Here is a 27,506-nt window from a genome sequence, read left to right as displayed (position 1 = left end):
TCGTTGTTCAGTCATTTATTCTCTGAAGGCTCCATCAGCAGGTGGAATGGAAGACCCCTCCCACCCTGATGCCTTGGGTAACCAAGGCATTATACTCCTTCACTGCCTGCTCTGTCTGGAGGACCCGCACATCAATGCCTTTTTTCTTGAGGTACTCCACGGTTGATGGGGGTACCTGGGAAGAAGGAAAAAGATGAGTAAATCAGGGTGAAAGGCCCCTAGGGTTTCCTTTCCTGCTGTGAGGCAAATATATTCCACGGAATTGGACACTGACAACTGACACTCCCCAATCACCCAGCATGTCACCAGTCCAAAATTTGGCAGTGAGCCCAAGGAGTCAAAGTGTCTTCTAAGAGGTTGACAGAAGTATCCTGCAATATGTGCACACAGCTCAGGTGAAATGGAAACTGGAAAGAGCATGGATTTTGGAGCCAGCCAGTCTTGAATTTAAGTCTTTACTAGCAGTGTGACTTCGGCAAGTGAATTAAATACTCTGAGCCTTTTTTCCATGTGTGTAAATAGAGGTAATACCACCTAATTCACAGGGTTGGTATGAGAAAAATTCAGCTAAAGTATGTAAAATGTCTAGCATGTAAATGTTAAATGTTTGAGTCAATCCAACCTAAGTCTAAATTCTAACTTTGCCATGCAATAACCAAGAGACCTTTTGAAAGCCTGTCATTGCAATTTCCTCCCCTATAAAATGGGGATAATAATACTTAAAACCACAAGGTTGGTGTGAGGATGAAGTTTTATGAATGTACATATACTGCAGCTCAAATGTGCTCTCAGGCCTTTCTTGATCACCTCATTTAGAACAGCCCTCAGAAGTCACCGTTTTCTTCACAGCATTTACTATGATCTGAAATTGTCTACATCTTTATTATTCATGAGGCCACGAACCTTTTTTACCTTGTTGTCCCCAGAAACTCAAACAGTGTCTGACCCACAGAAGGTGCTGAATAAATATTTGTGAATGAATTTATATAAAAGATTCTCAATAGTGGCAGCTATTATTGGATATTTTCTCAACTCTGACTTGTCCTGAATATTATTTTAAATAGATTTTAATTCAGCTCTGTTAGAAGGAACTCTCAATGAAATGTTTTTAAAATGTCCTATATTACTTTTTCATATATTTGAACAGTTTTATATTAACAGTAGCCTTATGGATAGGAGTCATTTTAATGGAGGGGGGAAAAAAAACTAGATTAAAAAATAGAAAGGCACCTTCATCAGTAAGGAACTGGATTTTAGAATATGTCTATAAGGGACAGAATGAAGTAGATCTCTATAAACTTATGTGAAAGGCTGTCTATAATGCAATAACAAATGAATAAAAAGTTGCAGAACAGTCTATATAGTGTGATCCTGTTTATGTAAAAGCATGGATGTCAGTATGCATAAGTGAGTATATATTAGTAGATGTGTAGAGAGAATTGGTGCAGTTACATGTACATCACATGTGACTAGGAAGGGGGATCTTTCACCTTTTTAATACTACATTTCTGTGTTGACTCTTTCACAACAAGCATGTATTATTTCTGTAAGTACAATAAAAACAAACTTTTTTCTGAAAAGGGGAAAAAAACCTTAACTTCAATGTGCCCGAGAAAAGAAAAATTTTAAGTACTGTAAGTAATGGAAGATACTATAAAACTCTGAAGAGCCAAATATTGATAGCTATAGAGCTTAAGAAATTTCCAAGATTGAGGAATTTCTAGAAAATGGTTGAAAACAACACCAGCCTTTGGTTACATCGAGACTGGAGAGACCAACCCTGATGAGGAAGAGTAGGCTCAGCCACTCCTTCATCCTGGGCCATCCACTGGCTCAGCAAAAATGGGGGTGCATGATACATATATTGAACTTCCAAGAGAAAGGACGTATCTCTATGGTAAAGATCCGAGAGATTACTGAAGTCCTCAGGAATGCTGCGCTACCCAATACCAACCTTTAAGGCCTCACTCATCCCTCGGCCAATCACAAGGATCTGCACACCCTTCTCCACAACTTCCTCCACGTCTGCAGGCTGCACGCCTGGAGAATGCTGGATGTGGAAAGAGAATGTTCATCAGCTGCCAGCTTTTCAAATCTTTCTTTGCAGTCAGCATTCTTGTGAAATTCATTCATTCACTGAAGAAATGTTTACTGAGGTTTACTCTATGCAGAGTATCACCTGGGCCCTGGGAATAACAGAAGCTGCCCTATGGAGCTCTTAAGTCTAGTGAAAAAATGTGGAAAACTACAAAGAAATTTCAGTAGTTTTACAAGTGCTACAAAGAAGTAAGTTCAGGGTATTGTGAGAACATAGAGAAAGGGAACCTAATTCAGACTTGGAGAGTCAGGCCACGGGGTCAGGGAAGACACCCCAGAGGAGGTGACATTTAAGTTGAGATGGGCTTTCCTGATAGCGCAGTTGGTAAAGAATTCACCTGCAATGCAGGAGACCCCGGTTTGATTCCTGGGTCGGGAAGATCCGCTGGGGGAGGGATAGGCTACCCACTCCAGTATTCTTGGGCTTCTCTTGGGACTCAGCTGGTAAAGAATCCACCTGCAATGCAGGAGACCTGGGTTCGATCCCTGGGTTGGGAACATCCCCTGGAGAAGGGAAAGGCTACCCACTCCAGTATTCTGGCCTGGAAAACTCCATGGACTATATAGTCCATGGGGTCGCAAAGAGTCAGACATGACTGAGCAACTTTCACTTAAAGGAAAAACAGGAATTAGCCAGGTTAAAGGAAATCAGGGGAACAAGGCATACCAAACACAGGGAACAGCGTGAACTAAAAGGCTCAGGGGAAAGAGCAACCTAGTGAACTACAAGGAGTTCCGTTTGACTGGAGTGTGAGTGACGGGTGAATGGAAAGAGAGGAAGTGGGAGAAGAAAGCACATGCACACACCATGCCAAAAGTTGGAAGGTGCCATTCTGTTTCCGTGTGCTGAGCTGCTTTCCTGCTTAACTCCAGGAAAACTTGGACTGATGCCTTAAAACCTACCAATACCTGTCACTCTGTAAAGTCTTCCCAGATTCTCCCAGGGGTATTTAAGGTAAGGTTATTAATGAACATTAAGCTAACATTAGAGGATGGTGGCTTCTGAACTGCTCCCACATCAGCCAGGGGGATACAGGAGTTAAAAGTTTGGTAAATACCAGCCCACTACTGGGGAGTGAATAAATATGAATGGAAAACTGTCATGGAAGACTTGCTGTTCTAACTGCATCTTGAAGTATGAGTTGGAATATGCCTTGATGTGGTGGCTGTGGAAGGGGTACATTCTAATCATAAGTTAGAGGTAGTTTAGAAAAGAGCTGCTAAAACACCAAGAGGACAACAGATTCGCCAAAGACAGAAGAGTTTTTCAGTCTAGAATGCTTTAGAGGAGATAGGATTGAAATTTATAAAGGTATAAGAAGAACAAATAAATATTTTTTAAATTAAATCTTGAAATAATATCTTACATGTTTATAGTTGCAGTTTTCATAAAACACCTATAGAAATTATTCCATGTGCTCTGCATAATAGCACAAAAGCATCTATTCTTGTATAATTGATAAAGAAACTAAAGATCACAAAATATGTACAAGATGACACAAATCACTAAGTACTAGAGTTGGGACTTGAACAGAAACAAGTTAACCTTCTAGTTTAAGGCACTTTATTAGAATACTATAAACTAAGGAGCAACTTTGTTGAAACTTGAAAGAACTAGTCCTAATGACCACATGTTGTGGGGGAAGGATCAGCAGGATGAAATGGGAGATTGGGATTGACATATCCACACTACTATGTATAAATCAGATAACTAATGAGAAGCTACTGTGTAGCACAAGGGACTCTACTCCGCCCTCTGTGGTGACCTCATGGGGAAGGAAATCTAAGGAAGAGTGGGTTTATATTTGTGAGTGACTGATTCACTTTGCTGTACAGTGAGAGACTAACACAACACTAACGCAGCTGCGTTCTTGTTGTTTACTCGCCAAGTTGTCTCCGACTGTTTTGCGACCCCATGGACTGTAGCCTACCAGACTCCTCTGTCCATGGAATTTCCCAGGCAAGATATTGGAGTGGGTTACCATTTCCTTCTCCAGGAGATCTTCCCAACCCAGGGACTGAACCCATGTCTCTTGCATTGGCAGGTGGATTTTTTTACCACTGAGCCACCAGGGAAGCCCAAAGCAACTATACTCCCATAAAAATTAATTTAAAAAGGAAGATGTGGTACATGTATATACAATGGAATATTACTCAGCCATAAAAGAATGAAATAACATCATGTATGACAATATGGATGGACCTAGATGGTGGTATCCTTAGAGAAAAAAGTCAGAGACCAGTACTATATTATCTTACTGATGTGTAATCTAAAAACATGAACAAACAAAACAGAAATAGACTCAGAGAATAAACAGAGTGGTCAGAGGGGAGGTGGTGGGGGAGATGAGTGAAATAAGTGAGGGGGATTACGAGGTACAAACTTAGAGGGACTACCCTCGTGGTCCAGTGGCTAGGACTCTGCACTCCCAACATGGGGCCTGAGTTCCATCCGTGGTCAGGGAACTAGATCCCACATGCCACAACTAAGACCTGGCAGTCAAATGAATAAAATAGTTTTTTTAAAAATAACTAGAAGGGAACTGTCCTTCGGTAAAGGACATTTAAGAAAAAGCTACAGCTAAACATTAATGTTGAAATATTAAACATTTTCCCTAAAAGAGTGGACAGAATAATTTACTTCCTTATTATCTCATTTTTTTAGTTTTCTTTTTGGCAATAGTGCACAGCCTCTGGGATCTTAATTCCCTGACCAGGGACTGAACCTGAGCCCTCTACAATCAGAAGTTGGATTCTTAGCCAGTGGACCAGGGAATTCCCCTTATTATCTCTTGGACCTGTCCATTCCTCTCTGTCTCTGCTGCCACTACCCTGGTCTAAGCTGCCATTACTTCTTATTTAGCCACTGCAGTAACTTTCCAACTGGTGTCCATAAAACCACTTTGGCCCTTTCCAATTATCCATTCTTTAAGTTGCTCTAGAGGAATTGTAGGGCAAACTGTAGCTAGAGGAATCTTTGCAAAACACAAAACCATTCAAATGTCTCCTCTGCTTAATAGCATTCAGTGGCTTCTCCTTGCTCTTAGAATAATTGCCAAACTCCTTAACATGGTCCATCTGTAAGTTCTCAGCTGTCTCACCAGTCTGACTGCATATGACTTTCTTCATGTTCTAGCAGGAAAACAGTCTGGCATCTTCTTAACTATGTGCTTATGTGATTCAGCAATCACATACCTGGGTATTTATCCTAGAGAAATGAAAACTAACATTTACACAAAAACATGTACATGAACTTTCACAGCAGCTTTTTATGGGTGGGGGGCATTGTTAACTCTTATTTCCTAGTTAGAAGCAAGATATCCTACTCTAGATTTTTTTCTAGTTTTACTGAGATATAGCTGATAAATAGTACTGTATAAGTCAAGGTGTATAGCATATGATTTGACTTACATAACATGACATGATTACCATAATAAGTTTAGTTAACATCCATCATCTCATATAGAGACAAAAAATAATTTTTTCTTTTGTGATGAGAACTCTTAGAATTTAGTCTTAACTTTCATATATATCATATAGCACTGTTAACTACAGTCATCTATAGAAGCTTTATTTGTAGTACTCCCAAACTGGAAGCAACCCAAATGTTCACGAACAGATTCTGTTATAATCCAAGAATGGATTACTACTGAACAATAGAAAAGGAACAAAGCATCGATACCTATAGGCTTCCCTGGTGGCTCAGATGGTAAAGAATCCACCTGCAATGCAGGAGACCTGCGTTCCATCCCTGGGTTGGGAAGATCCCCTGGAGGAGGGCATAGCAACCCATTCCAGTATTCTTGCCTGGAGAATCCCCATAGACAGAGGAGCCTGTTGGGCTATAGTCCATGGAGTTGCAAAGAGTCATATATGACTGAGCGACACAGCACACAAAATGTACTATGCTGAGTGAAAAATGCAAGTCCAGAAAGACTATATACTGTATGATTCTATTAGTATGACAAATGTAACACGTGTATTAGGTAAACTGGCAAAATATTAATAAGGCCTGTATATTAGATAATATTACTGTATCAATGTTATTTTCCTGATTTTCATCACTGTGTTGTGAGAAGGTCCTTGTTTTTCTTAATGTCCTTTACCTAAGGACAGTTTCCTTCGAATTTAGTTAAATACCTGTGTGTATTTACTCCTAAATAGAATATCTACAACAGTTCAGAAAAAAGTGTCTATTGGAGAAGAGGATGATAAAATATGATAAACTCTTGGAGAAGGAAATGGCAACCCACTCCAATATTCTTGCCTGGGAAATCCTATGGACAGAGGAGCGTGGCCGGCTACAGTCCATGGGGTTGCAAGAGCTGGACACACTTGGCGACTCAACCACCACCATCATCCGATTCCATAACTGGATATCAGATTAAAATAAAGGTTTATATCTATAAAAAATATGATAAACTGTTAACATTTGGATCTGGGTAAAATGAGATTTTTTTTTTTTCCTGCCTGTACCACACGGCATGTGGAACTTCTCTGACTGGGGGACCTGGGATTGAACTTGTGCCCCCTGGAGTGGAAGCATGGAGTCTTAACCATTGGACCACTGGAAGAGTCCAAGAATTCTTTCTAATATTCCTGTAGCTTTTTGTAAGTCTGAAATTATTTCCAAATAAATTTTTTTTTTAACTATAGGTGGGTTATAGATGAGCAAGAAAAGAACATATATAGGCACACAGAGGTTCTTACTGCTTCCTGATTTATTTAGCCAAGGAAACAACGTTTAGCAGAAGCCAGGTGGCTACACAAAGCAGGAGCAGATGCAGCACATCCTTGCTGGCTCGCTCTCTGTCTCTTGAGTCCCTGTGGGGTGGGGCAGCTACTGCTGACACTTCACTCAGCCAGTGAGTGTTCCAGAGCAGATAACATAGCCAGGCTCTCACACTAACACCTTTTTATATTTTGACTGACTTCATCAACATCTTCCTAAGGAATTAACACTAAGGCTTAAGGGAGTATCAGTGTTGTAAATTAGAACAGCTGCATGTCAAAGTGAACCAAACTGATGAGCAGCAAGGCTACTTCCGCACAGTGGGCAAAGATGCAGAGCTAGTGCCCAGGTGGCTCTGAACAGTGTCTCTGCCTCCAGCTTGCCCTGTTCTCCACAAAGATCTGAATAGACCAGGGATTAGAGTCTCTATTTCTGAAGTAACTTAGGTTTATACATTTTTAAAAGGCAAAAGAAAAATGGGGATTTTTTTCACTTGATTACAATAAAAGTGAAAGTTACTCAAACAGTTGTGTCTGACTCTTTGCAATCCCATGGACTGTAGCCCGCCAGGCTTCTCTGTCCATGGAATTTTCCAGGCAAGGGTACTGGAGCAGGTTGCCATTTCCTTCAGGGGATCTTCCCGACCTAAGGATTGAACCTGGTCTCCTGCATTGCAGGCAGATTCTTTACCAACTGAGCTACTGGGGAAGCCCCTGATACTGGGTCTTAAAAAATGTAAAACAATTGGATTACATGCTCTTTCTAGTTCCACAGCTCTGTGATCAATCCTAGAACCACCCTGAGCTGAACAGTTATGATACAAAGAACTTAAAATGTTTGTTCTGGGACAATGACCAAGGTAAATATTTAACAGAATTATAATTCAGAGTTGGAGAGCTTCACTTGCCTTAAGTAAATGCATTTATCTGAAATACTGAATGATTCCTTCATTTAACAAAGAATAGCATCTACTCTGAGGAGCACCGTGATTCCTAGGCTGTCAGAGCTGACCGTGCTAGTATAACGAAACAAGCCCACTGCTCAGTGAAGTGAAAGGTCATAAAAGAGTGCAAAACCGTCATCCTCTGGAGATTCAGAGACTAGGGACAGCAGGAGCCCATCAGGGTTGCAGGATCAGTGGAACCCAATTTGGCTGCTGCGTGCTTTACTGCAGGCTCAGGGTGAAATGTACAGGGTGACATGAAAGATAACTGCAGCAGCCTGTGGCTCCAGGCCTTGGCGAGTGATTACTCACAGCCTTGTGCAGAGGCCTGTGACTGCAGCATCAGCCTGTCACTGAGCCATCCTCTCTCTGCCACCAGCTCCCCCTCTGCTTCATCCAGTCTCCTTGGGCAAACCACTAAGGCTGTCTTCCTTCAGTGAGTGTCTTTGTTCCTCTTTAGGAGGCTTTCCATAACATGTTGATGTTATGGAAATTTTAATTGTTTTCTCTTGGAGGAAAGCTACTAGTATCTTTTCATGTGTCTCTTGGGCTCTCTTTGTGGCTCAGCTGGTAGAGAATCCGCCTGCAATGCAGGAAACCTGGATTCGATCCCTCCCGGTTTGATTCCTGGGTCACGAAGATCCGCTGGAGAAGGGATGGGCTACCCACTCAGGTATTCTTGGGCTTTCCTTGTGGCTCAGCTGGTAAAGAATCCTGCAATGTGGGAGACCTGGGTTCAATCCCTGGGTTGGGGAGATCCCTGGAGAAGGGAAATGCTACCCACTCCAGTATTCTGGCCTAGAGAATTCCACAATGCAGTATCATTTCAGATCTGTCAGAGTGGCTGTTATCAAAAAGACAACAAATAACAAGTGTTGGCAAGGATGTGGAGAAAAGAGAACCCTGTACACTGCTGGGAATGTAAATTGGTACAGCCACTATGGAAAATAATATGGAGGTTCCTCAAAATATTAAAAATAGAAGTACTATACGATCTAGCAGTTCCACTTCTGTGTATTTTTGCAAAGAAAAAAACACTAGAAGAATGAAATCTTAACCATTTGTGACAACATGGATGTACCTAGAGGGTATTAAGCTAAGTGACATAAGTCAGACAAAAACAAAGACTAAATGATTTCATTTATATGTGGAATATAAAAAAAAAAAATGAGCAAACAAAAACAACAACAACAACAAAAAACAGAAATTAGACACAGAAAATAAACATGTAATTGCCAGAGGGGACGTGGTAGGGGAGATCAGTGAAACAGGTGAGTTACAAAATAAATGAATCATGGGGATAAAATGTGCAGCATGGGGAATATAATCAATAATATAAAAACTTTGTAAGGTAACAGTAACTAGACTTATTGTGATCATTTTGTAATGTATAGAAATATGAAATCATTATGTTGGGTACTTGGAACTTGCATAGTATTATAGGTCAATTATACCTCAGTCAATAAATCTGTGTACTGATAGACTAAAGAAAGATGACAACAAAATGCAGTGCATGAGCCGTCATTGGATCTTGGGTTGGAAACTAAAGCCAGCTACAAAAGATATTATTTTATTGGAACAGTTGTTATAACTTGATTATGGAGTTGATATTATTTTATATTCTACAAAGGTTGAATTTCTTGAGTGTAACATTATATAAGGCAGAATGCCTTTGTTTTATTAGATATAAGCTGAAGTATTCAGAGTTATGTGTCATGATGTCAGTACTTAGTTCCAAATGATTCAGCAAATATAGTTATTGAGAAAGAGAGACAGATACTGAGAGACAAAAAAAGCAAGTGTGCCAGAATATTAAAAATTGGTAAATCTAGGCTGATGGTTTACAAGTGTTTATTATTTTTTTCAAATTTGTTATATAGGTTCAAAATATTTCAAAATAGAAAAAGGGGAAGGAGAGATTCAACATAGATTTTCCATGTCACCCAGGTTTAGAAGGCAAATGGGAAAACACAAGCAAAACAAACACAAAAGCAGAAAGGGTTAGGGGCAGCTCAGCTCAACTGTATTTCCTTAGGTGGCCGTGTCCTGAGCACAAGAACCTTTAGTCTGGTCAAATGGACAAGACTTAGAATTATGTTACACTTTATACCTATTGCCTATATTATATATTAAAATAAAACCACAAAATCAGCAATAGTTATAACTATTGAGGACATTTTGGGGGAAATGAAAATAGACTGTATACTAGTATATCAAGGAGAATATCCTTAGTTGTAAGAATGATATTGTGGCTATGCAGGAGAAAGTTTATGTTTTTAGGAAAGAAATGCTAAAATATCTGCCATGTACACTGAAATGATTGGGGGGAAATGTGTGTGTTTGTGTATCTGATGAGAGAAAAAAACAAACATGGCAAAGTATTAACAACTTGAGGATTTTGAAAAAGGTTGTCTAGGTATTTATCGTAAGTCACATGACTGTTCTGTAAATCTCATATTATTTAAAATTGAAAGGTGCAGTAAAATCAACTATATTTCAATTTTAAAAAATCAGAAAAATAGCTTAAAGTTTCCACATTTCCTTTGGTTCTTTTCGGGTACCTGCTAATTGGGTTTGGCTTTACTTATTTATTTTTGGCTGTGCTGGGTCTTTATTGTTGTACTCGTGGCTTTCTTGAGTTGACATGAGCGGGGGCTACTCTCTAGTTGCTGCAGTGCTCGGGCTTGACTGCGGAGGTTTCTCTTGTTGCGGAACATGGGCTCTCGGGTGTGCTGGCTCAGGAGTAGTGGCAAGGGGCTTAGTCGCCCCGAGGCATGTGGGATCTTCCCAACTAGGGATCAAATCCATGTTCCCTGTATTGGCAGGCAGATTCTTAACCATGAGACCACCAGGGAAGTCCTGGTTTTCTTTTAAATTTACATTTTTGTCATATCTTCCTCCTTGCCCCCTTTCAGCCTAACATAAATGAAAGACATATGCATGTTTCTACATAGAAAACTCATCTCCAATAAGACAGTTATTGCTTTAGGATAGAAATGAGTGAGGACAGTATGTAATAGGAGAAAAGTATAGGCTTTATAGTAAGACTCAGGTTCAAATCTTGGTTCCAAAAATTACTAGTGGTGTGACCCTGAAAAAACAGCAGTTATTTAATGATTGGTAGAGATTTGGGAGTAGGTGGTAGTAATTATTATTTTGAGGACACTGGTTGAAGACAATAATTTTTTTTTATATTTACATTCTGCAATTACTATATAATCTGCTCCTACCCACTTTAAACTGATCAAAAAAAGGAATCACAGCGTTAACCTACCTCAGAGGGAATGTCACAAAGTGTAAAAAAGATTTCTAACCACATTTATTATGAAGAAGTGAATGCAGCCAATGTTTGCCGAGCCCCTCCTTTGCAGGCACGGTGCTAAGTGCAGAGCTCCTGCCCTCAGGGAGTTCACCACTTCATGAGGGAGGCAGGTAAGTGCCCACTCAGTACCACACAGCTGGTACAGCCGAAACACTGAGAATGGGGTAAGCAGCTCATTTTCACAAGGACTATCAGGAAGTGCTTCAGAGAGGAGACGGAACAAAAGCTAGGAATTGAAGGATGTATAAGGTTTCAACAGGTACAAAGGGGAGTAGTTCATTTCAAGTAAAGGAAATGGTGCTAGCAAAAGTATGGAAAAGGAAAGACCATGGTAGGTTTGTTAAGAGAGTAGGTATTAGGTATGGAATAGGTAGGCCTTCACATATGTTTTATGAACTATAGGGAATGAAATTGAAAAAAAACATTGGAACTGTATCACTTTTTTTTTTTTTTTTTTTAATGGCCCTAAACCATATCCTGAGGAGTGTTTGCTTAGTTTTGAGGTTTAGGGAAAGCCTTGGAAGTTTTCTAAGCAGAGCAGTGACACGACTGGTTCATGTTTTAGAAATTATAATAGAAGATAGACCTCAAAAATATAGAATAAGAGGTAGGAGATTCATTCCACAGCCCAGGTGACAGCACTGGGCACTAAGAGGGAACAGATTTGAAAGACTTTGCCAAGGTTGAATCAACAAATATACTTCGTTGGATGTGGTAGAGGAGAAAGTTGGAGAAATAAAAATTGTATCTGATATTTCTCTTCTAGGTGACTGTGTAGACAGTAATTCCATTAATGGAATTATGGAAAAACATACAAGAAAGTTCCTAGATATTTTCGGGGCAGGGGGGGTGGTGGTAGGGAAAAGGAAATGAAATCAGCTTTGGATATGTTTGGCTTAAGTTGCCTAAGGAACAACTCATATGCAGATGTATAACATATGACTAAACATTCTGATAGTTTGGGTGACTGTTCAGCAAATATTCACCCCTTTTGCCTTCTTACTGTAGGTAGAATATACTTCTGTGTCCTACTGACATGGAAATTTATATTGGTGAACCTGAGGCAAGCAAAGTCTTGAAATATACTTGCTCAGTGGCAATTATTTGTGAGCTTCAGATAGTCCCATGAAGAAAGATCAGGTCCTGGCTAGCTCCCTGGTCCAAGGTGGATAAGAGACAGATGGAGCACTCAGCCAACGCGCCAACTGTAGCTGGGGGTAGAGCTGCTCCAGCTTGGTCTATAGGCCTGATAATAAATACTTACTATTGTTCATCACTAAGTTCATTAAAAAGAACAGCTGAACAAAGGAGTTCCCTGGTGGACCAAAGGTTAGGATTCTATGCTTTTGGTGCTGTGGGCCCAGGTTCAATCCTGGTTGGGGACCTAAAATCCTATAAGCCATGTGGTACAGCCAAAAAAAAAGAATATAGCACTACTACTATATATTTAGAGTATAAAAAGTATATTTAGAGATAATACTTCCATCAGTTCATGGTATAAACAATTGAAGTAGTCCAAAGTAATAAGAAATCCCCTAAACATTCCTAGGCTCTTAATCCCCTCAAGGATTCCTTATTAAGCAGCATCTGATGTACAAATCAGAGTGTTTCGAAGACTTTTAGAAGTAATTTGATCATTTCTGTAGTTATATTGGAAGAAACTAATAGTGTAGAGCACTGTTATATGCTAAGCACATAATTTTCTGGTAACTAAGGAAGAAAAGAAAATTTTAAAAATTAAAAAAAATCAAGTATCTCCTATGTGACAGGTACTGTGGCAGATGCTTTACAAAGATGAACATATTTAGTATTCAAACCAACCAAGTGAAATATATTATTTTCCAGGGCCTATCCTCAAGACATTCTGATTTAGTAGTTGGGAGGAGTGAGGGAGATCAGAACATGCCTTTTAAACAAACCTCTAGATGATTCTGATGTAAGAGATCCATGAATTACACTGAGAAATACTGAGTGGGAGAAAGAATGAATTTGCATGATGGCAAGTGGCATGCATTTTTAAAATTTATTCTTCCCAACCCATGTATTACTCTTTCATCAACCCATAACAAACAGACATTATTATCCTCCATTTTGAAATGGTTAAACTGAGACACAGTCAGGCTATATAACTTGGTTAAGGTATCTAGCTAAAATGTGACAGTGCCTGGACCTATACATTTAAATATTTGCTATAAGTCTCTATCTAGATGCCCTAATGTAAGTTCAAACTCAACATATTCCAAAGAATTACTCATTTTATCCACCCAGCCTCTGTCTCAAACACAAACATATCTCTTCATATACCCAATCTCAATAAATGGCACAACCATGTACCCATTTATCCATGCCAGACTTCTTTTTTGCCCGCTAAATCTAATAAACTGCCTTATTGTGAAAAGTTCACCTTTTAAAGTTTTTATTGAAGTATAGCTGAATTATAGTCTTGTTTTAATTACCACTGTACAGCAATGTGATTCAGTTATACATATGTATATACATGCTTTTTCATATTCTTTTCCATTATGGGTTATCACGGAATACTGAACATAGTTCCCTGTTCTATACAGTAGGACCTTGTCATTTATCCATTCTATATATACCAATTTGCATCTGCTAATTTCAAACTCCCAATCTGACTCTCTCACCTTCCTAATAGTTTTCAAATTTGCTGTTTCATAGCCACCCACACTACTACTAACTTAACAATATACAGCTTCATTTATTGAATGCCTATACCATATCTAGCACAGTACTTGAATTCTTAGATCAGCTCTATGAGGTAGGTAATATTACTATCTCCATTTTATAGATGAGAACTCTGAGGTGTAATAGCTTTGATTTGATGTCCTTTTGCTCCTATGCAGATGAGTTCTAGTCAACACTTCAGCTTTTCCTCTCATCTTTCCTAGTTCTTCTCTCTTCAACTAGTTCTAGAACACCTCCTCTTATGTATTCAGCTGACAGATGAAACTTAACAAGATGAAAACTAAACCTACAGCAAACTTTTCCCATTTTGCTATTATCAACAATAGTACCGTCACAGTTTTATAGTCTTTAATGTTAAAGTTGTAAGAATCATGATGGAGTAAAAAAAGTTAGAATCTGACCTGAATTTACCATTTGATTTCATATTTTTCTAGCTCTGTACCTCTGCAAGTATATAACCTCTGTGCTTACTAAGCTTCCTTAAATGCAGAATGAGGTTAAAAGTAATATTAACTCATGAAGTCGTATATGGGAAAAATACAGTATATGGTGTTAAATCCATGTTTGAAGAAAAAAAATCTCTCCAATGTGGTACACTCATAAATTGGTACTCCAATATATTTTAAATGCATAGTCTGGAAAATCATTGTCAATCACATCAATTTCCTGCTTCAGTATCTGAAGTGGCTATGCCTTGTCCACTAAATAAATGTAAACTGACACCGCCAACCATACCACTGTCTACTCTTAACACCTCTCTAGCTTTATGAAACAATTCAGTGGAGTCATTTGGCTCACAAGCATTATAGCTTCTTACTCCTCAGCCTTCTCTTATTCTGTCCCTTCTATATCTCAAAGCCCTCCCATTCCTTTTACCAGTCCAGGTATATTCCTAAGACCCAGGTAGGTAATAAACTAGGTGTCTGGATCACAACAATGAGTGCATGCAGTTCAAAATGAAGGCTCCACAATGAGACCACTAGGAGGGGTGGACTCACAATACAATTGAATTCTGTACCTCCCCAGGTACACCATCCACAAAATGGAGAATAAATATGTTACACATCTTTACATACAAAAGTGAGAGTTCTGAGTGCCGTGTAAGGCCTTCCAGTCCAGGATTCCAGCACCATGAAGAGGACTTGGTTTTGAAGGCCAACAGGACTTGAACACAGAAGTGCCTCAAGATTAAGAGAAATAGAGATTTCACCCTTAAAGGGTGTACACAAAATTTCACACATACTGGGACCAAGGGCAAAAGCAGTAATTTGATAGAAGACTGGCCCAGACCTACCTGCTGGTTTTGGAGGGTCTCTTGGAGAGTGGGGGGAGGGAGGCCCTGGGGACAAAGACCCTGGTGGCAGAAACATCAGGGAACATTCATTTGCATGAGCTCTCCTGGAGGTTGATGCCTTCACACATCAAAACCTGGTCCCACAGAACAGCCTGTAGGCTTCAGTGCTAGGATGTCTGAGGTCAAGCAACAGACTGGCTGGGCACACGGCCCCACCTCTCAGCAGACAGGTGCTGCCCGTAGACTTCCTGAGCCCACAGGACATGCTTCTAGACAAAGCCTGCACACCACAGGGCCAAGACCCAGCTAACTCTCTAAGGGGCAGACATCAGAACTAAGAAAAACTACAGTCAGTCCTGCAGCCTGCAAACTGAGTCTGTAAATGCAGGCCAGACACTACTTTGGGACCAGCTGGCCCCTGGCCCTTTAGAGTGGAGTGTACTTCTGGGACACAGGATTTATCCTATAGAGGGCCACTTTTTTCCCAAGGTAGAGAAACATAACTAACCTACCACGTACTTAAAAATACAAATAGCAATGTAGAAAAAATGAGGAGACAGAGGAATATGTTTTAGATGAAGGAATAAGATAAAACCCTAGAGGAAGAATTGAGATAAGCAATCTACCTGAGAAAGAGTTCAGAGTAATGATCTTAAAGATGATCAAAGAACTTGGGAGGAGAACAGATGCACAGAATGAGAAATTAGAGGTTTTTAACAAAGAATTTAAAAATGAAAAACCAAACAATTAATAAACAATAACTAAAATTAAAAACACACTAGAAGAAATCAATAATAGACTAAATGAAACAGATAAATGGATCGGTGAGCTGGAATACAGAGTAGTGGAAATCACCACCACCAAACAGAAAAAAGAAAATGAAATGAGGACAGTTTAAAAGATCTCTGAGACAACATTATACCCACTTATTGGCATTATAAGGGTCCCAGAAAGAGAAAGAGCCTGAAAAAATATATGAAGAGATAATAGCTGAAACCTTTCCTAACCTGAGAAAGGAAAGTCACCCAAGTCTAGGAAGCAGAGTCCCATACAGGATTAACCCATAGAGGAACACACTAAGACATATTGTAATCAAACTGATAAAAATTAAAGATAAAGAGAGAATATTAAAAACAAGGGAAAAGCAACAAATAACATACAAGGGAACTCCCATAAGGTTATCAGATTATTTTTCAGCAGAAATTCCATAGGCCAGAAGGGAGTGGCACAATACACTTAAAGTGAGGAAAGAGGAAAAACCTACAACCAAATAATAGTCTACCCAACGAAGCTCCTGTTCATATTCAATGTAGAAATCCAAAACTTTACAGATAAGCAAAAGCTAGAAGAACTCAGCACCAACAAACCAGCTCTACAACAAACACTAAAGGAACTACTCTAGGCAGAAAGAAAAGGCCACAACTAATAACAAGAAAATTATGAAATGGAGAAGCTCATTGGTAAAGGCAAACATACAATAAAGGTAGGAAATCATCCACACACAAAGCTACTAGGGAAGTTAAATGGACAAAAATAGTAAAATTATTTGTATCCACAATAAATGGCTAACAGAGACACAAAACAATGAGATGTAAAATATACAATATCAAAAAAAGTAATTGTGGGACCTCCTTGGCAGTCCAGTGGTTAAGATTGCACTTCCAGTGCTGGCGGCACGAGTTTGATCCCTGGTTGGGGAACTAAGATCCCGCATGCGGTGTGACATGGCCAAAAAAAAAAAAAACACCAAAAAGTAATTGTGAGGGGAGGAGAGTACAAATGCAGGTTATCTAAAATGCATTTGAAATTAAGAGGTTAACAATTTAAAACAAGCATAGATAAATAGATAGATAGATAGATAGATAGATATGGGCTTCCCAGGTGGCGCTAGTGGTAAAGAACCCGCCTGCCAGTACAGGAGAAAAGAGATGTGGGTTCAACCCCTGCGTTGGGAAGATCCCCTGGAGAAGGGCAGGACAACCCACTCCAGTATTCTTGCCTGGAGAATCCCATGGACAGAGGAACCTGGTGGGCTGCAGTCCATAGGGTCGCTAACAGTCAGATATGACTGAAGTGACTTAGCAGTGTGTGTACATATATATATAAATATATAAAAGCCTCATAGTAAACAAACATCTCTGATATACACACAAAAAAGAAAGAGGAATCCAAACATAACACTAAAGACAGTCATCAAATCACAAGAGAAAAGAGCAAAAGAAGAAAGCAGGAAAAAGACCTCACTAACAAATCCAAAACAATTAACAAAATGGTATTAGGGACATACATCAATAATGACCTTAAATGTAAATGAACTACATGCTCCAATCAAAAGACACAGACTGGCTGAATAGATACAAAACAGGACCCATATATATGCTGCCTACAAGAGACTCATTTCAGATCTAGAGACACATACAAATTGAAAATGAGGGAATGATAAAAGGTATTCCATGGAAATGGAAATCAAAAGAAAGCCAGAGAAGCAATACTTATATCAGAGAAAGTAGACTTTAAAGCCTGCTGGGATTTCCTTGGTGCTCCAGTGGTTAAGACTCTGAGTTTCCACTAAGGGGGTAAAGATTTGATCTCTGGTTGGGGAACACAAATCCTGCATACCATGTGGTGCAGCCAAAAAATAATAAAAATTATAAAAGTAAATAAATACTGTTAGAAGGACATAATAATCAAAGGATCAACTCAAGAAAAAGAAACAACAAATTTAAAAACATAGGTATTACTCAAAATAGGGACACCTCAATATATAAGGCAAATGTTAACAGACATAAAAGGAGAAATTAACAATAACTCAATAATGGGGTCTTTAACACATCCCACTACCCCATTCTCACTTCTGTGGTCACCTTGAATAGCAAAAACCTGGAATCATAGTGAAAACCCCCAGTTTTGCAATCACCCAAGATAGAATAATGCATTAAAGCTCCTTCAAATGCCCATTCTTAGAGAACTGTCATTATTTAACCCATCTGGTGGTTCCATGGAAGACCCCACTCATAGACTTTACTTGATCTAAGTTGGAGCTCACCAGTGCAAACCATCTTTTCTCCTGGAGGAGGTTGTCAAAAACAGTCAGAGACAATTGTTTAACAATGCAGCTGCCTGAGGCAGTAGACGACAGGGCAAGTGAGAGGTTCTAAAAAAGTAACACGAAAAGAATACAAAAATGAGACGTTTATAGGAGGCTTTGAAAAGCTCAGATATGAACCTTGGTATTGAAAAGGCCATACACATGTCCAGGGTTGTGCATATGCCCAGAAATGACCTGAGAAGGCCCTAAGGTCACAATTCTGGGTAACTTTGAGAGTCTTCATAAGCAAGGATCAAGCAGAATTTTAAACTGTCTGGCTAAATGTTGACTGCATACCCCAAATTGCATACAGAGCCCCTTAACCCAAAGTAGAACCCTTACTGGTTTCAAGCATATAAGGAAACTTCTGTCATTGTTTTTCAGGAAAACATATTAAAAGAATTAAAGAATAGTGTAAGAGTGTATCTAAAAAAAAAGAAAAAGAAGAATGTATCTAACTAGAGAATAACAATAAACAGAAATCATTTTTTAAAGGAAATTCTGGAGCTGAAAAGTACAATATTGAAATGAAAATTACATTAAAGGGGCATAACTGTAGGCAAGAATCAGCAAAACTGAAAGATACGTAAATTGAGATGAGCCAATCTGAAAAAAGGGACAGAAAAATGAATGAAAACAATGAACAGAGCCTCAGAGACCTGTAGGACACCAAAAACCTCTACGAAAAACACACAGAAAGCCCCCATAACATACTCCTAACAGTTTTCACAGATGAGGAGAGACAGAAGGGGCAAAAGGAATATTTGAAGAAGTAATTGGTGAAAATTTGATGATGAACAACAATCTATACATTTATGAAGTTCCATACATTCCAAGCAGTATAAACTCAAAGAGATCCGCATGTATTGATAGATGTATCATAGTCAAGCTGTCAAAAGCTAAAGAGAATTTTGAAAGCAGCAAGAGAGAAGTGACTTTGTCAAGTCCAAGGAAACCTTAATAACATTTGATTTCTCATTAGTAACCAGTAACATCAAAAAAAGTGGGATGACATTTTCATAGTATTGTAAGAAAAAGACAACCACAAATTGTATATCCAGCAAAACTATCCTTCAAAATGGAAGGATCAACTTTCATCATTAGAGCATGAGGAGCTCCACTACCCACGCTTTAAATTATTAAAACAAACAAACCAAAAAACAACCTAAAAATATATTTTTTTTAACCCCAATCATTCAAACACTATGGAAAGGGGCTTCCCTGGTGGTCTAGTGGCTAAGACTCTACCCCAGTGCAGGAAGCCCTGGGTTCAATACCTGGTCAGGGAACTAGATCCCACATGCTGCAACTAAGAGTTCCTACAACCAAGATCCTGCACAGCCAAATAAATATATAAATTTTTTTTTAAAGACTTTGGAAAGGCCCAAAGAGGAAAGAGCAAACTAAGAAATAAGTATTTAAGAAAAAAATAGAAATATTTGGTAGGAAAGGTGAGAATCTGACACTTTAAGAAAGACTGCTACCTGCCTCCCCACTCCTAGTCCATTGAGGTGGAAACTCACTTCAGTTTGCTACAGTCAAGGGCTATTCCTTGTCTGTGCTACCAGCTATAAGACCTTCTTCCTGGAAGAATCAGGATATCAGTGCTTCTGATACTGCCTGCAGCTATCTATTGCTGAAGCCAAGTCGCATGTGAGTGTGGAGGGTGAGTTGCCGGTTCCCTTCTTTTAACCAACCTCCACTCACAGAATGGAGACTATTTTGAGCATGGTACACTGAGAATACTGGAGGACGTGTAATATAATGGAAATGCAACTTCAAATCACAATGAGATAACATTTCACATTAACTAGGATGGTGTAATAAAAGCAAAAGCCAAGCAAATAAGAGTAAGTGTTGGTGAGGAGGAACTTAGAAAAATTGAAACCATTATACATTCCTAACATCTATAATGTAAAATGGTACAGTTAATTTGGAAAGCAGTCTGGCAGTTCCTCAAAAGGTGAATCACAGAGTTACCATATGACCTAGAATTTCCAATCCTAGGTATGTACTTAAGAGAACTGAATGAATTTGTTTATTTGAAATGTCTAGGATAGGTACATCTATGGAAACAGAAAGTAGTAGTTGCCAGGAAGGGGAGAGAGGGAAGAAAGGGGAGTGACTGCTAATGGTTATGGGCTTTCCTTTGGGATGATAAATATGTCCTAGAGTTAGTAATGGTGCAAGGTTATGACAAAAAGTCAATTGTATTTCATATTTTAAAAGTTTAATGGTGATATTAATGGTATGTGTATTATATCAAGAGAAAGAGAGGGAGAGAATGAAAGAAATAGTTACTTTTCACTTGGAACTTGGTCATTAAGGCTTAGGAGTTTGGAAATTACTTGGCCAGCCTTACAGTTTCAACCAAACACTAATAGCTTACCTCAGTTCCTGTTTCTCTCCAATCCCAATCCCGACTTCCCCCTGGCCACACTTTGCAGTCCTTATAGATTTTTGTAGAGCCTTGTACTTTCATTTGCCCCCATGAGAGCGAAGCAATTTCAGGGGATGACATAAGGAACTTAACTGAACTCTGAAATTAAAGGAAAAATATAATTAATCAGTTTTAAAGTTAGTTTGAAATAGCTCCAAAATACTGGAGCTATACTATAAATAGAATATATGTTAAAATATAATGCTATATACAAAATATAGTAAGCCCTGGTCCTCTATGAGTTAAGAAGCATCTTTCTTTCCCATTTATGTGGTTGTCACTTCTTCTGTAAAGGCCTAAAAAGTAAAATGTTATTCTTGGGATCCTGACTCATCCAACCATGGAAACTAGATACTACAATTACCTCTCAGACTCTGGAGGGAATTCTCAGGATATTTTCTGAAAGATAAAATTAAAGGTGAATGGACTTCTCTGGTGGTCCAGTGGTTAAGACTCCACACTCCCAATGCAGGGGGCATGGGTTTGATCCTTGGTCAGGGAACTAAGATCACACATACCATACCGTGCAGCCAAAAAATTAAAAAGTAATTAAATAAAATTAAAGGTGGAGATTTACCTCAGCATGACGGAATGAGGAGGTTGACAAATCCTTTCCCCCAAAGGAAGTAAAGCCGGACAAAAATGTCAAAATAATGATTTGGCACTCCAGAAATATAGACATACTTCAAACTGAAGAAATGCCTATTTGTGAAAACTAGTGAATTTCAGATAAGAACAGTAAGATATTTTGTTGTTCTTGTCTGGGAGTACACCCATACCCCTACATCAGTTCTGTTGGCTCAGAGGTTCAACTTGACTGGGGCAGGACATGAAAACCAAGTCTTGCTGCTAAGGCAGAGGAGGCTTACTTGATTTAGAGCATAATCAGTTAACCTGGTGATCTCAATGGCAAATAAACATGGATGGCAGGTGGCTCTGCTTCTACATTATTGTGAGCCTATTTGGAGCTAACAATTGAATTGTCAGAGTAGGCCAGGATTGAAAGGAATTCCCAGAGGTGATCCAGCCCAAGGGTGCTGGATAAGCTTTCTAGTATCCAGAGTGGAACAAAGGCTGTGAGCATATGCATCAAAGACAGGAATAGGCCTAAATCATGGAAATGTCTGGGCTAATGGAGCCTACAGAACATACAAAGTGAAGAGGTAATGGGGCTCTGGAGGACTCAGAAGAATATGAGTACCAGGAAGGAAATGAAAACGGCCTGAACACTGAATGTACTCCCCAGCACACACTGATTGGATCAGTGGAGAGGGTAACTCTTATTGGCTTGAGATGTTTGAACACAATTTTTGATTAATCTTTGGCTGGACACTATGCTATACAGGCACAGAGGAGACCCCTAGGAAGTCAAGATTAACAATGAAAACAAGGGGAATTCCCTGGTGGTCCAGTGGTTAGGGCTTGGTGCTTTCACTGCTCGGGCCCAAAGTTCAATTCCTGGTCAGGGAGTTCCAACAAGCTGCATGGCATGACCAAAAGAAAAGAAAAAGGAAAAAAAGAAAAAAAAAAAGGGAAAAAAAAGAAGAAAGAAAATAAGAAAAAAAAAAAGAAAACAAAACAAAACAAGAAAAAAAGAAAAGCCCTTAATATAGACTTCAGTGGCTACACATTCCATGGGAGACAAAATTCCAGATTTAGTTTAGGCAAGTGACTAAACAGAACCAAACTAAGAACAACAATGTAGGGGAAGAATCCAAATTCAGACTTTCTATAGCACAGGGAATCATAGCCATTGTCTTGTAATAACTGTTGGTGGAGTATAATTTGTGAAAGCACTGAATCACTATACTTAAAAACTAATGTAATGTTTTAAAAATTATGGTGACAATGACTCAATGAATATAGAATCTCAATAAAGAGACATTTCAAAAAAGAATCATCTAGCATTGATAAGTACAGTAACTAAAAGGGGCTTGTATCACTCAGGGTTCTCCAGGGAAACAGAACCAGTAGACCACATATATTAACAGATTTATTTCACAGAAGTGGCTTATGCAGTTGTGGGGGCAGGCTGGCAGGTTGCTGACTCTTAGGCAGAAATTGTCACTGCAGTATTGACGTGTTACTTCTTCCTCAAGAAAACCTCACTTTTCCTTTTAAGGTCTTTCAACTAATTGAATGAGGGCTTCCAAAAGTACTGAGGATCATCTCCTTTATTTAAAACTCAATTAATTGTAAATGTTGACTAGATCACAAAACACCTTCATAGCAGCACCTAGATTAGTGTTTGGTTGGATTAACTGAGTACTATAGCCCAGCCAGGCTGACACACAAAATTAACCACATCTACCACTTGTTTCCCTGGTGGCTCAGAGGTTAAAGCATCTGCCTGCAATGTGGGAGACCTGGGTTTGATCCCTGGGTCAGGAAGATCCCCTGGAGAAGGAAATGGCAACCTACTCCAGTATTCTTGCCTGGAGAATCCCAGAGACAGAAGAGCCTGATAGGCTACAGTCCATGGGGCCGCAAAGAGTCAGACACAACTGAGTCACTTCACTTTCACTTTCACCCCTTGTTAATTTGGTACCTCATACCTGTCCTTAAACTGTATTTAATCTCCAAATAAAGACAATAACAAGTGATATTTCTACCTAATATTAATAACTACTAATCCATTTTTAAATGCATTATATAACAAAGGATGTAAACACACTGTTTTTGGTTCTATGGGAGGAAGACATAAGTTTATAAAACATGATTCTTGATGAACAGTTAATATTACACTAGAGAGAGAAGACATGCAATTAACTATAAAATTTTCTCTTTTTTTTTAAACCAGGAAGGGTGAAACCTTCAACTCTGTTGATCATTTAAAAAACTATTTAGGATATTCTGGGTTCCTTGCACTTCCATATTAATACTAGGACAAACTTATACATTTCTACAAAAAAGCCAACATAATTTCTCTTTCAGTAAAAATAATCATTTCACCTGAGAAATAATTCATCAATTTCATCCATGCTTTTAAGAAATAAGAATAGACAGATGCTAACTCTTAAGAAAAAAGATGGTAAGACACTTCCAAAAGTGATTCTTCAATGAATAGAATTCTATGCAACAGAGAATTCAGTTATCATTAAGAAACAGAAAATGGCTGGATTAAATCTTGTTTATATTACTTCTTATTTTCATATATTTTCCTAAGAAACTATTTTGAAGAACATGAGATTCTTACATCTGTTGACACTGGCTTTTTCATTACATATAACACATACTTCTAAAAGTATTGTTTTAAAAGTGAGTTTTAACAAACCTAAGTAAAGATCCCCTGGAGAAGGGAAAGGCTACCCACTCCAGTATTCTGGCCTAGAGAATTCCATGGACTGTATAGTCCATGAGGTTGCAAAGAGTCGGACATGACTAAGCGAATTTCACCAAGTAAATTTGTTTATCACTAACTAGGAATTCCCAAACTGGCTCTATGATCGAATCCAATTCACCTCAATGTACATTTGACAGGCTTATAATATCTGTTAAAAAAAAATTGTGCAACAAATGCAAAGATGGTATGTTGGTGAGATGGAAATATGTGTAAATTATTCTGTTACAAGGCAGATTCTTATCAATGTAATTTGAGAAAATTGAAGGCTAAGTCATTAAAATTTAAAATTAAAGCATAATTATATTCAATTAAGTGCAGATATTATTGAGTTCAAAGACTTTCACAAATGTATAAACTTGCCAAACATGATACCGAATGTACCTCGAAATTTCCCTTGTGCACCCTTCTAAATCAATCCCCTTCTAAGATCAAAAGTAGCTTTTAATTTCTGTTCCCACATATTGGTTAGACCTTCATGTTGTTGAAATTGTAAGTACCTACTCTTCTGTGTCTTTATTCTTTCACCCAAAATGCTTCTGGGATTCATGAATGTTGTAATATGTATCAGTGTGTATCAGTCTGAGCAGTAGTCTGTTGAAAGATTATATCACAATTTACTTACCCATTCTTCTGATGAGCATTTGTTGTTTCTTTTTGGTATTTTGAATAAACTGGTTATTAATTCTGAATGAAAAACTGTTTCTTTTTTTTTTTTCTTCCCCGTAACCCACAAATTCTTTTGGCCCAAGGAAAGAAGAGATGTGGTATTATGGGTGCTTATTATTTATTTTTTTCTAAGAATAGACTTAGTGAACATCTGACCTAAACCTTGCTTTGTAATGAAACATCTCTTATCTTTTGGGTGGATATAACTTTTGATGCCCAAGGACTTTGTTCTAATGCCAACCTTGATTAGAAAAGGCAGAAACTCTAACCTTATTTATCAGGCCCCCCTTGAGTAACAGTGTCAGCATTGAGAAGAGAAAAAAATTATATAAAGCTGTTTTTCTGAAAGTTATTTTTACAATCCCAAGAGAGCAGGTAAGGTGCTGGAAAAGCTGAAAGTGAAGAAATAGAAAGGAAAGAGGCAGGGGTAGTGTTATTAAATGATATAAGTCTTTCTTTTGGTTTGAAGGTTTTTTTCCCCATCAAAATTCATTCATAAAGATACAATTTTATTTAATATTGTGTACCTGCCTTTCATTTAAGGTCAATTAAGTTATGATCTTATGAAGATTTTTATATCTTTGCAAAACTGATGAGTTCAGGAGCCCAGGTAGAGTATCTCTTGGGAGTTTGAGAGTTCTATCAATATATTTTAGTTTTTTTTTTTTAAATTGAGGTATAATTGATGTATAGTTTTATATGTTTCAGGTGCACAACACAGTGATTCACAATTTTTAAGTTATACTACATTTAAATTCACTATAAAATACTGGCTATATTCCCTGTCTTATACAATGTATGTTTTAGTTTAGTACTGTTTCATTTTGGTGTTGCTTATAACATTTTACCACACATTAAATTAAAACTTCTCTTTTGCTAGGATAATTCATCACCATAGAAATATTCCTAAAGTGAGACTTTTCTTTTTTAAAAAACTTTTTTATTGTGGCAAAATATACATAACATAAAACTTAACATTTTAGCCATTTTTAAGCACATAGTTCGATGGCATGAAGTACAATCATTGTTGTGTAGACTTTATTTAATCAGTACTTCTTAAACTGGAATTCTCAAGAGTATTTGTAAATTTTAAAAGAACATTTTTTTCCTTTAAAAACGGTTGGTATATTATTCAGGATTAAGAATCAGTATTCTAGTTAATAAATTCCTCTTATAATATAGAATTTTTTTTGTCTTGATAAATGAGAATTCTTTCCTTAGTAGTCTGACATAGAATGTTATGGTTTTTCCCTTTTTTACCTAGAAATGTGGAACAAAATTTAATTTTTAATGTGGTAATCATTTTCTCTGTTCCCAATATAATTATTTGCCTATATATTTCTTTTTTTGTTGTTCAGTTGCTCAGTCATGTCTGACTCTTCGTGACCCCAAGGACTACAGCACACCAGGCCTCCCTGTCCTTCACTATCTCCCGGAATGTGCTCAAACTCATGTCCATTGAGTGGATGATGCCATATATTTCTTTATTTTCCTTTAATTATAAATTGTCCTATGATTTATATTATACTTTGAAATTCTTTTATTAAGTAGATACTATATAAATTTTAAATGCACACTGCAATTTTTGGCTCAAAGTAGTAAACTATCAATTACAAACAACTGAATTCAATCTAAATTTTAGGGATTTTCTTCAATAGTAGCAACCAATATTTTTTAAGTATTTACAATGTGCCAGGGGCTTCACTGTTAGCTCAGCTGGTAAAGAACCCGTCTGCAATGCAGGAGACCCAGGATGGATCCCTAGGTTGGAAGATCCACTGGAGAAGGAAATGGCTGCCCACTCCAGTATTCTAGCCTGGAGAACTCCCTGGACAGTCCATGGGGTCGCAAAGAGTCGGACACGACTGAGCGACTTTCACTCACAATGTGCCAGGGCACTGTGCTAATCAATTTATTGTGAATTATACAGTAAAATCTTATGATGTAGGTACTACCGTCACCGCCCCCTCCCCCCCCAACTTCAGAGGTTCAAAGAAATGAAAAAATCTTCCCCACTGTCGTGAAGCGGTTCTGTTAGGACTCAAGTCTTGCTGTACTCCAAGTCCAAACTCTTAACCATAATGCACATTATATCTCAAGCTGCATTCTGCTTTGCATTACTTATAGTTTTTCTGAGCTTCTTTGTGGGAGAAGCTCCCACAAAGAAGCTCACTCCTTCTCCCAACGAAGCAGAACTCTGTCTTCTAACAAACTTTTTGCCCTTGCAACAAATTTCCTACCGTAGGTGCAGTGCAGTCCTAGTCCACCCTCGATCTTGGTTCCGCTACAGAGACTGGTCCCTAAGATCTCAGTCCTTAACAGGGCCCCTCGCCCTCCACCCTGGCAAACTCAGGAGGGCCCAATCCTCTCAAACTTTGCTCCCTGAGAAGAGCCTGGTCCCTTCAAACCCCGAATTTCCTACCACGGCCCCAACTCCTCAGACTGGAGATCCCGGCAGAGTCTCGTTCCATCAGGCCCTTGTCCCCCAGTTCTCAGACACTGCTTTCAAGCAGGTGCAGTATTTGTACCTCAGCAAACTTCATAGAGACTCCTTCATTACAAAGCTTCCATCCCAATTCCCAACTCTGGCATCTCTCTACTTTTCCCCTCTCCAATTTTCCCTCAGAATCGTTTTTTTGTGTGTGTGTTTTTTCTATTCTGCTCTTTTTCGCCTTCTTCTTCGCTCTCCTCAGCTTCCCGACCATCTGGTGGCCAGTTGCAGTCCCACGAGTGGCCCCCCAAACTTACCCGACACCCTCTGAGGAGCGGCGATCTCAAACCGCTCCGCGCTTTACCTCTCACCTTTGCTCAGGCGGTCTCCGCTAGACGCTCTCCCCCACGACTCGCCCCGCCCGGAAAAGAATGTTTCGGCCAG

The 27,506-nt window shown here is 38.7% G+C and overlaps 1 protein-coding gene across 2 annotated transcripts; it reads right to left on the bottom strand.

The window, feature by feature from the left end:
• Positions 1–27,506, bottom strand: AAMDC (adipogenesis associated Mth938 domain containing). 2 transcript variants are annotated; one of them, XM_061168121.1, is made up of 4 exons: positions 27,380–27,506; positions 20,572–20,721; positions 1,955–2,050; positions 1–175 (listed from the first exon to the last, which is right to left on the bottom strand). In XM_061168121.1, exons 2-4 carry the CDS (start codon positions 20,701–20,703, stop codon positions 35–37), a joined length of 369 nt encoding a protein of 122 aa, XP_061024104.1. In that variant the 5' UTR covers positions 20,704–20,721; positions 27,380–27,506; the 3' UTR covers positions 1–34. The 2 variants fall into 2 exon arrangements, with proteins under 2 accessions (XP_061024104.1, XP_061024114.1); XM_061168131.1 differs by having other exon boundaries at positions 27,434–27,506.

Source organism: Dama dama, chromosome 2, assembly GCF_033118175.1.
Source record: "Dama dama isolate Ldn47 chromosome 2, ASM3311817v1, whole genome shotgun sequence".
Lineage (NCBI taxonomy): Eukaryota > Metazoa > Chordata > Mammalia > Artiodactyla > Cervidae > Dama > Dama dama.
This window is presented reverse-complemented; position numbering and strand designations above follow the sequence as displayed.